This window comes from Gymnogyps californianus, chromosome 1, assembly GCF_018139145.2.
Source record: "Gymnogyps californianus isolate 813 chromosome 1, ASM1813914v2, whole genome shotgun sequence".
Lineage (NCBI taxonomy): Eukaryota > Metazoa > Chordata > Aves > Accipitriformes > Cathartidae > Gymnogyps > Gymnogyps californianus.
This window is the reverse complement of record NC_059471.1, coordinates 160,842,087-160,858,426: the sequence shown is the minus strand read 5'-3', so window position 1 is coordinate 160,858,426 and position 16,340 is coordinate 160,842,087. Positions and strand designations below refer to the sequence as shown.

General features: G+C 52.2%; 1 protein-coding gene across 1 annotated transcript; it reads left to right on the top strand.

Annotated features, from left to right (window-relative positions):
- The first annotated feature begins 1,404 nt into the window (after window positions 1–1,404).
- C1QTNF6 (C1q and TNF related 6) lies at window positions 1,405–5,251 on the top strand. Its single transcript, XM_050904103.1, is given in 4 exon segments — window positions 1,405–1,497; window positions 1,499–1,621; window positions 2,501–2,738; window positions 4,346–5,251. Coding segments are annotated over 4 exon segments (1,002 nt in total). The 3' UTR covers window positions 4,894–5,251.
- Window positions 5,252–16,340: the final 11,089 nt, after the last annotated feature.

The following is a 16,340-nucleotide window of genomic DNA, read 5'->3' as shown; positions in this document are numbered from 1 at the left end:
AGACTTGCAATGGGTCTCATTGCATTTCAGTGCTGGAGCCCAGATAGGAACTCACGAGCACAGCAGTGAATTTCTTGGTCCTCTTCCCGCCGCAGCTGGGAGGCATGTTCACCCCATGTTCATTGAGCTCCAGGCTGACAGGCAGCCTGGGAATATCCCCAGGCCTCCCAGCCCCCTTTCCTCCCTTCCCCCCAGCTCACAGTACATATTTTCCCAGAGTTTTCCGCTTGCTTATCCAGTGGTGCTGGGGTCCTGCCAAACGCCAGCCACTCTCTGGGAAGCAGGGCCTCCCATTCCCAAACCAAACAAATGGGAGAAGGAAAACAGAAAAAAAAAGTCCAAGCACACATAGACATGCACAAAACCCTTTCCCCTTCAGAAACCTTGGAGCCTTCTCCAGCTTCTCTTGGAAATTGCAGGAGGTACAGTGCTGACTTGGCACTTCTGCTCCCCGCAGAAGAGAGCTGTTGCCCATCCTTCCTTCTGCCTCTCAAAGATACATATGTGCACCCCCCCAGGGTATAAGTTCCCAAATCCAGTTTTGCTGCAGGGTAGGATCCCCAAAATCCTCTTCCCAACAGATTGTGCAGTGTAAGAAAACTGTTGTCCCTCCCTGCACTCTCCCCCCCCGCCCAAATGCCCTTCATTCCCAGGTTCTGCTGCAGCCACGTAGTGCTCACCCCAACAGCACAAGCACATCAGCTTGGCGCCAGGCTGGAGGCAAAGATCATGGCCAGGGTTTGCTCCAGATCCTCAACTTTGCTGGCAAGCAGCTCCCCGCAGCGGGGCTGTGCTTCAGGCCAGGCACACCCCTCCCGTGTGAACTGCTCAGCCCGGGACTTAACCAGGGGACGTGACCGGTGGATGACACACGCAAGGCTTGGGGCTCTGCCGGGGAGAGGCGATGACCAGAGAGGGAAAAAACTAATGCCTCTCCTAGTTGGCAGATGAGCCTGCTAGAAATATTGTGCCTGGGGCGAGAGGCTGCGGTGACATGCAGAAGAAACAATGCAGGAGAGAATGAAAGATGAAGTTTGGGGACTATGAGTGGGACAGGCACAGCTGGGGAGAGAGCATGGCCAGCCAAGTAAAGGGCTAATGCATGGGACAAGGGACTAACACAAAGGTGTGAGGGCAGAGTCCTGCACCATCCCACCTGAAGGAAAGTCTGTCTCTTGCACCGATGTACCTCACCTTGCCCATCCTGAGATGCTCAGGGTGGGACACTGCCCTGCTGCCTGCCCACCCTTTGCACAGGGTGCAATCTGTGCTGCCTGCATTTTGCTGACCAGGGCTAGGCTGTTTGGAAGCAAAAATGCAGAGAAAAAAAAAAACCACCATATATAAGGAAAAGGCACTACCTAGGAAAGAGTTAAAAGGCGCCGAAACCCAAGCCGGTTTGCAATGGAGAGCGCCCAAAGCCAGGGAGGGAAAGGGAGGGAGAGGAGAGGGGAGGGAGCAGCAGGTCCAAGCCCAGCTTGTGCACCCAGCCAGCACTCAGCAGTGCCTGTGCCAAAAGCCAGCTTTCTTAAAGCCATGGCCCCGGGGGCCGGCTTTGCAGGCGGAGGGGAGCCCGGGAGCAGGGGCTGGGAAGCACAGAGGGGAGCCCTCAGCCTCCGGGGTGAGCTGCCACGCTGGGCTGCGGTGCAGGCAGAGGGAAGGGGGGCAGAGGCTGGGAGAGGGGCTTTCTCGGCTTGTTTGCGCGTCTGTCTTTCGTAAGCATACTTCTCTGCAGGCTGCCTGCTCCGAGCTTTGCTTCCTTCACCCTCTGCAGCGGAGCAGCTCCCCTCTGGTCTGTCTGCAAAGGCCTGGCCCTGCCCGCTGCTCTCGGAGGAGCTGGCCGTCCCTTTGGGAAGGTGCTGGGCTTTGGCTGAGAACACAACTGAGCATTGGTGGGAGGGGGCTGAGGCACAGAGGGGGGTGGGATTTGGTGGGGGGAAGGAGGGGGCTGAAGTTAAGTTCCCAGCCCCCAGGAGAAGAGGCCTCTCTGCAAAGAGATATGGGTCAGACTCCGGCTGGGACAGGGGGGTTGTTGGGTTAGACTCCTGTAAAGAGTTGATACCTAGTGACTGGAGACCTGGAGAAGTTTTTTACAGACCTCCCCACAGATTCAGCAGCCTACCGGAGCATGCTTTTGCTAAAAGCACTGTGTGGTTTGCCATGTCTCCTTCCTCTATCCCAGACTGGGGACTGAATCTTCTAGTGGCTCCAGTGGTTTGCCTAACAAGGGTCAAGCCTTCTTCCTGAGTTAGAACCTAGTCTCCATTGATCTGGGCAGAAGGGCATGGGGCATCCTCTTGGGCCATGCGGTTGCTACTCAGATTGCAGCCTTGAACCTCCAGGGACTTCAAGCATGTAAACTGCCTCCACAGGACAATGCCATTTCATCCCACCCCTGGCTCCAGCCACAGAAAGATGTTTTTTTGTGGTGATCTCTGCTCCATCCCCTGTGTCCTCCCCTTCTTATACCTCACTCTGGCGCTTCCTCATATCTTCCCAGGTCACCATGGACATAATTTACCTGCGCACACCCCTGGCCTTCCTTCTTCTCCCTCTTGTTGTGTTTGGGGCACCCACTGATGAACCCAACTTCACAGAACCAGCCCCTGGTGCTTGCAAGCGCTGTTGTGACCCACTGGACTCTTCCACAGATGCCCCACCGGTCCCTCCCAGCCACTACCACTTGCCCTACCCAATGCCGGAGGTCCGTCCCTATATCAACATCACCATACTGAAGGGTAAGTGCCTGTCTTGGCCCCGGGATGCCAAAGCCTGCTCAGGGACCGGTGGCACTGTGGTGGAGGTGACAGCTGGGTTGCTGGCATGCTGGTTATGCTAACAGACTGCCAGATGCCATCCTGAAGGGTATGTGCCCACACACGCTGTGCCCAGGGTTTAGGTGTTTTGTGCTGTGACCAAGAGTAGCCTAGGGGGGAGGGAAGTCGGTGCATATCCGTGCTGTGACCTCTGTGTCTCAGGATGCTGCCTGCTACCAGCTCTTCCTCCCGGCTAGCACAGGAGAGGCAGGAGCAGCCTCTTGCCAAGCTGGGAGGACACCTTCCTTGCCTCAGACTTCCAGAGTCCTGTAGTGCCTGAGGGAAGGAGCAGTCTCTATCCAGCTGCAAAATAAGCATGTTTGGAGGGTAGGCATTGGCACCTGGGAAGGCTGTGGGGAACCCTTCTCCAGCTCCATGGGTCACATGCATTTTGGAGCAGGAGGAGGGCAAGGGGAGGCAGCAGCTATTTGCAAGAACCTCCAGGCTAACTGGCAGTGACCAGCTCGTTCCACCCTGCTGTGGCTGGCTTGGCTAACGGGAAAATGCTCCCTATTTTAGATCAGCTCCTCCCTTTGGGGCTCCCCTTTTAGCCTTTGCTGTGGGCAAAAGCCTGTTCCCAGCTGGATCCTGCTCCACTTGCTTATTGTTGCTCTGTGGTTCCTCTGGGCTAGCTGGGCAGATGCTCCCCCTTCCCTGCCCAGCCTGGAAATAGCTGCAATCCATCAAAGCTCAGAAGTGTGTCTGGGGCAGATAGAGGCCTGGACAAGAGTGGAGTGTTGCAGGGAGACCTGCAATACCATACAGGGGATGGAGAGGAGGAAAAGAACAAGGCACAAATTTGGGATGCTGTCGCTTGTGCTGGAGGCTTCTCTGACCCCCATCTCTTCCCTCTATACACAAAGTACATTCTGGTGCTGCTGTCTCTCTGTATTGATGCCTGCCCAAGTGTGTGACAGGCAACGCACAAACCCCAGAGTAGAACTGCAGTATTAATTATACAGGATGCCCAAAGGATGCCGGTATTGTCAAAGTACCAGCCCTCTAACTTGCAGTGCACCATCTGCCAAGTCCAGCTTGGATCTTTTCCCTCTGACCCACCTCATTGTCATATTCTCCCACAGGCATTAGCACTTCTTCCCCTTCTCCAGCCTACAGCAAGAACAGAGTGCACACTGCATGGATAATTGGGTCATAGGAGAGGTGTAGGAGGGCAGAGGCTGTGTTGGAGGTGAAGGAGTGTGGAGGAGGAAGAAGAGGTCAAGAGCCCCAGTGGTACTTTGGACTGCTGGGCTCTCTCTCAGGCTGAAGTCTCCTAGGGACAGGTCCTAGTGCCTCCAGCAAGGCCATATCATGTGGTGAGCACGGGGTTCATATGAGAAGAGACCTCAGTCGCACCCAGAGCTCTGCTAGCTCCTTTCCCATGAAGCACAATGATATTGTGACCCTCAGGAGCGTTCATTCTTCTGGCATTGCCACATCCTTCAGCAGTCATCTGCCTCTTCATCTGCCTACTTCCACCTCTCCCTCTGGTATCACACAGGAGTTGTGTCCTCTGCTTCCTCTTGTAGGAGAGAAAGGAGACCGGGGAGAGCCTGGTATGCCAGGGAAATGGGGCAAAGAAGGACCACGAGGCGAGCGGGGTGCCCAGGGCCAGAAAGGCAGTAAAGGACAGATGGGCACAGCAGGAGACCCCTGCAAGCATCAGTATGCTGCATTCTCCGTTGGTCGCAAGAAAGCACTGCACAGCAGCGAGGGCTTCCAGGTCTTGATCTTCGACACCGTCTTCGTCAACCTCTACAGCCACTTCGACATGTTCAATGGCAAATTCTACTGCTATGTAGGTGGACTTTACTATTTCAGCCTCAACGTCCACACCTGGAACTTCAAGGAGACCTACATGCACATCATGCACAACGAAGAAGAGGCAGTCATCTTGTATGCCCAACCCAGTGACCGCAGCATCATGCAGAGCCAGAGCCTCATGCTGGAGCTTCAGGAAAATGATGAGATCTGGGTGAGGCTCTATAAGCGGGAGCGGGAGAATGCCATTTACAGTGATGATGTTGATGTGTACATCACCTTCAACGGGTACCTTGTCAAGCCCAGCCTTGACTAACAGCCTCTCCTCCTCCTTGGGGCCTCTTTGGCCTTTTCCTTCTTCCTCTCTCTCTCTCTTTACTGCCCGCAACCACTGCAAATCACTTGGAAATGGCCCTCTCAAGTCTCAGGCACTGAGTGTGAAACTTGCCGCGCTGGCTCCCACTTCACACTCTCTTGTAGCCAGGGCTGCATCTGTCCACTTACAGTGTGACACTACCATCTCTCGCCCCCTCACCTCATGACCCCAACTTAGGTTATTGGCTTCTTCTAAATCTGCCAGCGAGCTGTATCTGGCATTTAGGGCCCTAGAGCAGGAGGAAGGCTAAAATGCTGCTCCTGGGGATATGTCCTTCCTTGGGGCTTCAGACACAAAGGACTCCTGTAGAAAGGGCTAGAAAGCCCCCACTGCCCAGGTACATCCTGGCTTCTCTCCATCCCAGCTAGACATGCCAGTTTTGCAGCCTGCAACATGGCCTTAATGTTACCTCTCACACCTGTAGTCTGGAGAGCGGACTGGGGTCTGATGGCCTCCTGTAGCACAAGGAAGATGTAGGAGCGGTGAGAGACAATACTGTTTTTCCAAAAAGGGGACTGTTGGCCTTCTGAAGTATGTCACTTTCTCTTCTTAGACACCCTTCCGGGTCACAGAGTCCAGGTTGGCTGTAAAATCTGGGCCTGGTGGGATTGTCCTCCTCTGTGCCAGCTCTGGCTCTTCAAAGAGATGAAGGGCCAGACACTCAGCCAGACCCTTCAGAGGCATCTGTGGTTGAATCAGTAGAGCCCACCACTCTGTTCCCACTAAGGATCATAAGTACAGAACGAGAGAGAAAGACAACCCTACAAAACCTCCCTCCCAAATCTCCCCTGGAGTGCTACTCGGTCTCGGTTCCCCAGCTGTGAGAAGCTAGTCCAGACAGTGAACCCGAATCTGCCCTCTTCTTTGGCAGAGGTGGACCCATGCCCTTCCATTGGTATCAGCAGTCATCCCTAACACTTGCTGATGCGAGGGGAGAGTCAGGCCCTGGCTCCTGTGTGCCATTATGTTGTTCTCCTGAAGGTGGTTCTCCCACATTGGTATTGAACGACTGCTGTTTCAGGACCTGAGCTGGAGGCTGTAAGGGCAATTGCAGTTAAATCAGTTCCAAACCTGGGCAGGTTGGCACCTCTTTGCCTCTGTGATGGAAAAGAGAGAGAGGTGAGACTACAGCACCTCTCCCCAGGGTTAAAAGCTTCCCTGTCACATGCTCTGTGCCCTTTTCTGGTAATCACATCAGAGCAACTGAGAAAAGCACGTGGCTAAAACAAACCCTCACTCTTCTTGTCAGGTTGGAGATGTCGCAGTGGGAAAGGAATGCCAGCGGTAGGGTTTTCTAGTACCATTTGTACTGGTCTCACACTGCTCTCACTCACATCCCTGTGGGATTGCTATGGTCCTGGGGGGAGCAGGTGAAGCTGACTCAGCACTTTGGGAACCCTACTTCCACATGTTGTGATGCTCCCATAAACAGCAGTGCCAAGAGTTGTCTCTTTTTTGAGTCTCAGGACAGGACAAGCAGGAGAAACTGTATTTCTCCTCTGCTCATCACTGATAATGAAGTCTTCTGACATATCTAGCTTCTGCGGTCTCATGATTAGCCATGGTCTCTGCCTATAGCACCTGGGACTACCAGAGCTCTCCCATAGGAGATACGCATCATTATGCAGGAGTAGGTCCGGTACACTCAGCCCGGGATGGCAAAGGCACAGGGACCCAGGCTAAATATTAAAAATGAGAGAATTGCAGGACATTTTCTCTCTTGCCCTGTTTACTTACCCTCCCTGCTTTGCTAAGGAAGCTGTACAGACTGGAATGAGTTTCAGGCACTTTCTGCCCTGGATCCTCCCCACCACTGTCCCTGAGGCAGTGGGTTTTCACAAGGTTTCACTGAGGCAAAGCTGGGTTTTTCCCAGGGAAACATGTGATGATGGGATCATGGGAACTGAAGGAGACTGTGAGTTTCTTCCCCTCCCTTAGCAGGTCAAGCATGTGGAATTGCTCAGAGATAGGATATCAGGCAGTAGAGAGGAAGCAGCATGCTGGAGGTGATGCTCAGGACCGAATCCCTTTCTCTCTTCCTCAACAGGCTGCAAACCCAGATATTGTCTGTTTACAGTGTAGAGTGCCCCTGTGTGTCCCTGAAGAGAAGCAAGCCTCTCTAACACTGAATATCTCCAGAAACAAGCTTCCTTCTTCCTTTTCTATTTGGTGTTTGAATGCCAGTGATAGGTCTCATGTGCTACCCATGAGCAGCCAGATGGTGCCTGATGCACATGAGAGAGGAGGGCAGGGGGACCAAAGGGTGTGTTTAACAGGCTTCTTGGTGCTAAACAAGATGGCAATCCCTTGGTGCTAAATCAGATTTCAGGAGTATTGGGTGCTTTCTGGAAGGTGTAGTAGGCTGAGTTGTAATGTACTGTGGAATTAATGGTGCTTTATGTTACAAAACCAAACAATCTCCAAGAACTTTTGTATTTGTTTTTTTTTCCAGTGGTATTAAACTTTTTTCCCTGGTTGTTTTTCACTTAGATCTGCTTTTCCCTCCCAACCTAATCCTTCTAGCTCTGGTTATCGCCGAACAGTGTGATGGAAAAGACACTGACGTGAAAGAGACAGGTACAAAGTCTAACTCAGCTCTGAAACTTCCCTGGGCAATCCTTGGCAATCTTCTGTCTGTTTCCTTTGTGGAGAACCATTACCTTAAAGATATTTACTGCTTGAACTCTTCTAATCATGACAACCCTCTCCTCTTTGCTGGGAAAGCTTTCAGCAAGTTCAAGGAAGGATTCTTTGGAAATTACCAAAAAACCAGGACAATACAACGGGTTGTAGAATTAGGCTTCAAGTACTTAATTAATTACATTGAGGAAGGCTGGGCTAATGCTGGAGTTCTCTTAAGGGGGATCAGACCGTTTATCTTGAGAAGTTTTTAGCACATTCTTCTGTCAAGTACTTAGTAAGCATGTGTGTTTTCTGTTTTCCCTGTGGTGTTTCTCTTTTCTCTGCCAAGAGGTGAAAGCCAGGAAGTACAGATGTAAGAGGGACATTAAACTGTTGACTAGACACTTGTGCTTGCTAACAATGGGGTGAGTGACAGTTCCAGAGTTAAGCTGGACACACATTTTTGGAAGACCTGTGTGTGATGAGAAAGGCTTGAGGTTCAGCTCAGAGGTGGAAAGACAAGTGGCGATTGCCCATAAAGTTGGGGAAGACGGGGAGACATGACAGGGGAGTGGAGACTTGGAGGCTTGAGTGGAAGATCTAGGAGGGGTAGAGTCCTAAGGACAGGGAGATGCCTTTTGGAGGTCTCACTGCAAATCAAAGAGGTAAGTGGGGTTTTGTTTAGCATCTTTGGTGTTTGGACTGAGGGGACTCCTGCTGAAGTGGAGGAATGGACAAGAAAACAAGAGGAGATGCCCATATAGAACCTTCTGTTTTGAGTTTAATTCATCTTCACATAGCTTCTCCTGTGGTTTGATGTGTACCAGACGCTTAGTTTGGCAAGGGGTGGAAAGCATAATCATACACATCCTTACAGGCCTCTTTGGTCCTGTGTCAGGCCCAGAGCTAGGGCTATCTATATCCTAGTAAATGCAATACTCTGTCAGATTGGAGCCCAGCCTTCTTCACATTTTTTATTTACTTCTGAGGAAGCAGATAGAAATGTGTCCTCAGGAAGTACAGGGGTTCCGCTTGTGCATGTTTCTGGCCCCTTGAGGTGAGATGCTGGTAGATTGGAGGTGACTTTGTCACACTTACAAAAGGTGAGGAGTGAGGGAGGAGGGAGGAGCGGAAATGTGTAGCCAGACCTAGAAAAGTTTTCCATGATTCAATCCTTCAGCCTGCCAACTTGGAGAGGAAAGTGCCACCTGAAGAGTCTCTTCAGCCAGATCCCTCGGGGCTAAGATGCATGGTGACAGGCAGGGTCTGTAGCCGGTGCCACCCATCACACCATGGATGCCCAACTGGGAAGTTGCTGTAGGTGAGGCTTAGCTCAGGCAAGGTGGACCCTGCAATGCTGCTGAAGGAACAAGGGCTAGACTGGGTCAGACCAGCCCTGCTGCCCTGCCAGTGGGTGCAGCCATGCCCTGAAGGCCACGAGACCTCCATTCACTTCATTCACCCCAGGGCTGGGTCCTTTTCCATGCAGTGGGGCTGACCTGTGGTATGTGAGCCTGGGGTTGGTGACAACCAGTACCTCTCCCCTGAGGCAAAGTAAGAAGTGTGCCCTGGGGTGGGCAGCTACAGCACTACCCCTGGGGCCGTGCCTCTCTTTTCCCCTGAAGACAGGTCCAAGCTCTGCTGCAAAGGGCTCTGCAGCTGCGTCTCAAGCTTGTTCAAGGTATCTGCCAAGGAGTTGGTCCTTTAAACCAGCTTCTTGCAGGTTAGTGGTCTTGCAGGTATGAAAGAGGGGCGAGTGGGAGAGAGGAGGTAAAGGGCAGGATATGGTGCTGTTTCTGGGGAAGAAAGCGCATGTCAGGGTCAGCTCAGGAGAAGCTGAAAGCCCTGCAATAGCTCCTTGCCCTGTGATAGCTGTGGGAAAGGGGAAAAGAGAAGCAGGGCAAGAAAAGGAATATAAAAGGAGACTTTTGACCCTACTGGGGCCACTCAGATGGGCACAGGTGGACGTGCCTGCACCCAAAGCACCAGGGAGAGCAGGGGCACAGCATAGCAGGACCTCGCTCTGCATCTCCCCTGACCCTTTGTCACAGCCATGGGAAAGGTCTCTGGCAGCCCCTCGAGCCTTGCCCCAACTGCCAGCCATGGTGCAGGGTCTGCCCCACATCAGGGATTTGTGCACCATTCAAGGGGCCGCTGCACCGTACCATAGCAGGTTTCCCCTCTGCTCCAGCATGCTGTCTCTCCTCTCCTCCCAAACCACCCAGACAAGCTGCTTCACTCACACCTCAGCCTTGTTTATCTCCCAGAGCCCAGGGAGGGAGAGGGAGTGATGCAACACCCCAGCCAGCATCACTCAGCACGGCAAGCTGAGCCCCTGCCTCCCTCCATCCAGCGCATCGCAGCCAGATGCCAGCAACAGGTTGAACCTGCCTCAGGTCTCCGTTTTCTCACCTTCCCTTTCCCATTGCTGGCTGGGAGCTGCCGTTGGGCCCAAAGGGTTGGATGTGGACCCTGCCCGTGGCTGTGTGGATGATGGGGCACAGCTGTATTGCAGAGGGTGATTGTTCCACTGCCTCGCGCGGCATGGCCCTCCTCAGACCACAGTGGGAAAATGGGCATTTGCCGAGCCATGCTGGGTTTCAGAGGCTAGCTCGGTGCACACTCTGCTATGACACCCACACATATATACACACGCACATACCAGCCCCATATGGACATCTCTTACCTTCCTGCCAACGGAAACTGTTGCCCTTTGCAAGCCTGGCTCGTTCTGAAGATGCTATCAGGAGGTAGGTAGAGGGGGGCTGAGGCTCCAGGCCTCTTTGGTACACGCACAGCTCCCTCACCTCATGACATGCCTCCCCCTTCTTCCACAAGCCCTCTGTGATCTCTCTCCCCGCAGTTATACCACGGTGAGTGACAGGGCAGAAGGTTTAAATCAAAGGCTTCTGACAGTTTCTCAACCCACAGACCGTCCCGTCTCTTGAGTTTGTGTCTTAACTCACAAATGACCAGGGAATTATTGCAAAATCTCACACCTTTCCCAGTCTCTGTTTGCAACAGCTAAAATGGGAGGGAGCAGGACGGAGAGCTCTTGGGTTGGAGAAGCTAAGGAGTAGGGGACTCCTCATCCACCTGGGAAGGCTGGGAATCCAACCCTGGGTGAGTGGGCGGTGGGGAGCTGGGTTGTTTCTTTATTCACTTTAACCTATTTGCATCCATGCCTTCAAGAAGTGAGGCTGACCTGCATCAACCTCAAAGCTGCTGAGGTGCCTCGACTGCCAGGGAGCCCAGCCAATGCAAACTGCAGTGTACCTCCGAGGTGGGAGATGTGTCCAAGCCTCACTGGTTGCTACTGAAGACAGTTGCAATGCTTCAAAGTAGCCAGGGGAACAAAATGCCCAGGGAGAGGAAGGAAGACAACAGGTCTCCTGTCTAACTGACACCCATCCTGCAGGCATCATTTTCACTGCTCTGGTCCCCTGCTCTGAAGTCCTGACTACCCTCCAGGTGTTTGACACAACAATGTCCTAGAACAAGACTTGGGCAAAGAATCTTCCATGGGGTGCCTCAGGCTCACTGCATTATCCTGTTTGCCTCACACATGCTTTTCTGGGCTCATAGCATTCTCGCATTCGCCCCTACAGACACTTTTTTTTTCCCCCACATGTCCTCAGTTCTTCCCCTGAAGTAGTGGAATGGGGCAGATCACTAGAAAGTACTTCCCACACAACAAAGCCCTGTCCCCTGCAGCCACAGGCAGCAATTCAGCAGATCTTTTGGTCCAAGGGCCCACAGAATTACCACTCCACGCACAGTCCAAAACACCTCTCAAGCCCTTGCTTCACCCTGCCTCCTGCTTCTCTCTGCGTGGTATGCTGGTGGCATTGTTTGACCCTTTAGAAGACTTATGCAGTCTTTTACAGTTGTACCATGTTTCAAGCTTGGTCCTGCAATTTTTTGAAATTCTGTTTGTTCATGATATGCCAGAGTCTGAAGCACTCCCCTGACCTTAGGACAGGCTTGCTTCTCCTCCCTCATCCCCAGCCCTGCCAGCTGTGGAGGCAGAACAGCTATGCTTTCATTGCAATGGCTAGACCAGGCAGGGACAGTGGTGTGTTGCCTCAGCCTGTGACTCTCTTGTCCTGCAGGGTGGCAACCTGAGCTCTGGGGAAATGGAGAGAGGATCAATGCATTGCCTTCTCTTTGCTGCAGGGCTTTTTTTTTTCCCCACTCCCCCTCTCCTTTGCATTCCCATGCCAGCCCTCCTCACCATTGTGAAGCACTGTGCAGAGAGCTCTGTGAGTGCAAAGTGCAGGGGAAGCGGTGGGAGGGTCAGGTGAGGACTGAGAAGGGTGAGAGGAAAAGGTCAGTTACGCAAGCCCAAAGCGATGGCTCTCAGCTGAGCTGCTCTGATGTTTGTCCGTGGTGCGCTATTTCTACTCGGCAACAATTCACACATCTGGGGACCACAACTCCTTCCACCGCCCACGCTCTTCCTCCCCCTCACAGGGGCTGAGGCAGGGGAGGGGGGAAGGAGGGAGAGATACTGCACCAGGCTGCCAGCATCATTTCCAAGATGAAAGGGGAAAAAACCACCCGAGCAGTCCTTTTCAACAGCCACCTTCCCTCCGGACGCTGAGCATCTCTGATGAAGGAACCTGCTGCCTGCAAAGAGGGTGGGGAGAATAGGAAGAAAGGGGGGTTCCTTTCTCTTGGGGTGCAGGGAAGGTCAGCACTGGGGAAATGTACGGACGCCCTCGTCCTTGAAACATAAAAGCAACAGTGCAAGTTTCCCCTTAGAATTAAGGTCTCACCTGGGTAGACCATGGCTAAGGGAAGGGACCCTGGTGCCTGCAGACATGTGTTGTCCTTGGCCTGTTTCCAGAGTAAGCATTCGAGTGGAGCCAAGTGCTTGATCCCCTCCATGTTTTCCCACTTGGCTGCAGCTCTGTGTGCGTGCATGGGTGTGTGTTTGTGTGCGTGAATGTGTGCACAGGTGCAGGCAGAGGGCATGCCCCCCCAGACCTTCTCCACAGCCTGCTCCCAACTGTGGGGCATGGCACCCTGCCTAAAATAGCCCTCCTAGCCCTGTGCTGGCTGCGAGGGCTGCAATTGCTCTTTTGAGCTGCAGGGAGAGGGACGATGAAATTATGAACTGCTTCAATGCTCTGTGCCCTTACCTGCTTCTTATGTGGGAAGTACTGGAGCAACAGGGAATGGTGATAATTCAAAAGGGCATTCCCCTCCTGTCCATGCATGCCAGTCTCAAGAACAGAAGAGGAGGAAAGTGACACCCTGCTTTTGTCTTTCTCTCAAGGAACCAAGTACCATTTCCCCTGAGACCTCCACATCCCGTTTCCCAAATACAGGCACTGTCGGTGGGGCAGATGTGGTGAGATGTGGCTTGGACTTTGTGTTATAGCAACGAACCTGCAATGTATCACATGTAAAGGGCTCTGTGTCGCATCTCTCAAGGAGCACCTTCAGGCTCCTCAGAGACCATAATGGGGAAAATATAGTCATTTCCACACTGCTTGTTTTTTCTCCAAGTGGTGGTCTTACAGTGTTCACCAGGATCTGGTTAGTAGTCTCCAGTAACAAGCAGCCTTTCCTATGCCAGCCCCCATGGCCAGAAAACGGGCTCTTCAATTGCTTGCAGCCATACCCAAAAGCCTCATCAAGCTGCAGAGCCACTCTGGTATAGGCAGTTCACCTCAGAGGAGGGGTCCCTAGGAGGAAAAGTGCTCAGAGGAGCAAGCCCACAGCTGAAGCCCTGACAGAGGTGGGCTCTCAAGAGGGATGAGGAGCCCCTTGGGCTGACCTGTTTCACAAGGTGGTACATCACTTGGGGGACTGAAGTGCCCTCAAGTCCTTGGGTCAGGTTGTGGACCTAGACTTCACCCTTCCCTTCCATTCCTTCCATCCAGGCACACTGGTTGTGGCCATTGCCTTTCTCACCATATCTTCTGCCTCCCAAGGTGGGGAAGAAAGAGTAAAGTGCTCACAAGGAGCGATGTTAGAGGGGTAAATGGGGGTCTTGGACCTGGGAAAACACAGAGCAGGGGAAAAAATGGCTCTCCTGACTGAGCCCAGGGAAGAGATAGCAGCACAATTCCTGAGCACCGAGCTGTGGGGAGACAGGCCTCCAAAAAAGTAATTTCTGTTCAGGCATTTTAATGACATAAAAGGTGATCATTGCCATAGTCACAAATCAGTAACCCCCAGAAGGGCTTAAGGGGGAGCAGTGGGTTGGCCTTTGGATAAGCATGACATCATCAAGCATATTTTAAAACAAAATCAACAATCTAATTAACTCCCTTTCTAGAAATTACTCAGGCACAGAGATGAAGAAAACGGAGAAGGAGCAAGGATGGCTCTGAGCAGAATGGGGGTGGTTGTTGTAATGATTTTTTCCTCTAGAGAAGGAAGGGAAATATGATTAAATTGGGAGCAAGCCTCGCTAATCAAAGTACCTGAGGGTTTATTCTCAAGAATCTCCTTGCAGTATCACGTCTTGCCTTCAAGCATTTTTGAATGTACAATAAATCTCTGAATTCTTCTCAATTTATTAGGTCTGGAAGCCATCATTCCTTCATATTAGGCTTGTCAAGCATTGCACACAAGCCCCTCTACCTTTAAGTAGAGAGGGATGTAACACATTGGCAGGCTGCAGAACAGAGCAGGGCTTTATCTTTCCAAGACCGCCCAGGTAACAAGGTAATAATTTCCCTCAAGGACGAGAGCAGTTGCTGGTGCTGAATAGCAAATCGGCCAGTGTTCAGCTCATTGTCTTGCTCAGGCACAGATTTGGTGTAAGGCTGGTCTCCGCATCCAATGCTGCCCTCCTGTAGATCATATAACTTGCACAGGCACTCCTTCAATACAGGTCTGTGAGCAAGTTCAGTAGGCACTCTGGCCATGCATCTTCAGCATTCAATGCCAGGGCAACCCTCAGGGACTTGCATAGGCACGTTTTAATACTAGAAGTCAATAATGTCCCTACAGACCTGGGCAGTGGACACCTGCGTGCGATGCAGGATCTGGTGCCTGGTCTGTGAATCTCAGTTCTTGAAGAAGATGGGAAGATGTCCTTTATGCCCCTTTCTCTGCTGTGGAAATTGAGACGCAGAGAGGATGTGAGAGCTGTACAAATACGTCAATAGTCCCACGGGTACGCCACCTTCCTTCCAGTTCACACTGGTGAGTTTTCCATCGCAGCTGTGCCAGGCTAAGACCATCTGCATACACAGATGCCACGATTCAGCTGACAGAGATCACTTGCCACAGTGCTGTGGCTCAAATGCCTGGTGTGCCTCACACACTATGTCCACGGGCTCAGACAAGGGCATAGGTACTGGCCTTCCTTCATGCTGCTGAGCCCAAGGGTACTGAGGGACATAGAGTGCCAGGCACAGGGTGACAGCCCAGGTCTTCCATGAGTGTCTCTAGGGAGGGACTCTGGGTCTGAGCTGCCCTTGTGGCACCGCAAGCACCCGTCAGGGAGGCAGGCTTCCACACCTAGGAGCTCTCTTAAGCCTTGAGTCTGCTGCGTGGGCTCCAGCCCTTCAGAGCAAAGTTCTGACACTGTCTAGTTCAACCCAAACATAACGAGGGCTCAGGTCCTGAGTGGGGGTATCTCGTGACTGTCCCGTGCCCATGCTCGTGAGTTCATAGCTGTGTGTTCACAGCCAGGCAGGCTAAGAGTGAAACTGCTCGAAAGTAGCATGCTTCCCCTCCCACCCTTGTTTCCCCACTTCTCTGGGCCTGTGACCATCACGGTCAGGGAGTGAAAGTGAACACCTCCTCCATCCCCTCCCACCTGTGGCCCCAGACTTGCCACGGGTGAGAGTGCCTGCAACTGCCTCAGCTTCCTACCATTTTTATCCATGTTCTTCCATAGCCTGCAGGGCTATGGAATCCCTACTTTTGAACATTTTGTGTATTCATGTGTATATTTGATGTCTTCTGCTTTTATCAGGCAGATCTATCAGGACACTCTCTGTGGGACAGAAGTTGGAAGGGAAGAAACACAGGAATATTATCTGCTGTGTAGGTGGGCTTAACACTTGCTGCCCAGCATGGTTACTCCATTGTGGTACCTGATCTCAGAACATAAACTCCATTGCTTAAATGCCTCTCCACTTGAACACAGTAATGGAGATTAACCTGAGGGCAGCGGTTAGCCTATAGTAGCAATATCTGCAGGGGCGATGGAGCGGGAGGAAAAAAAAACCTCTTTAACGTCAGCCCAAGGTTGCCATTTTGATACAAAGCAAAGCCTCTTTTAGACTGGTAATGTGAACAAATTCAATAAAGAGCTCCCTGACACACTAAACAGTGGTTCCCTGTGGGGCCATTTTTACAGACTTTTTTCGGAGTAGAACCACAATTTAAGGGGAAAATAACAGCAGATGTAGAACAACGTCGTAGTTTTGAGAAGCGCACATATACAAATGGCAGGAAATTCAACGTAAAGGTTATAGTTAAAACAACATTATTTGGAAAGTACCAAAAATAACCTACGGAGCGTCTAGAGATCTTCACAGTGTATCCTGTCAGGAAGCGAACTTTGGTGGCCATCAGGGCATCTCTGCCCTCATCCCCTCACCTCCTGCTGGCTCTGCACCCTTCCCACTGCTCCACTCCAGAGCGCCATGGGGACAGGACACTGAGATGGATCTGCTGAGCCCTCCACTGAGCTCAGCTCTGGTGAGCCTGGATGGTTTGTAAACCACAAGCAAGGCATCCCAGTTAGCCCGGGACTCCAGTCCCAGCTGAGAGCCAGCAAAGGGAAGGGATGT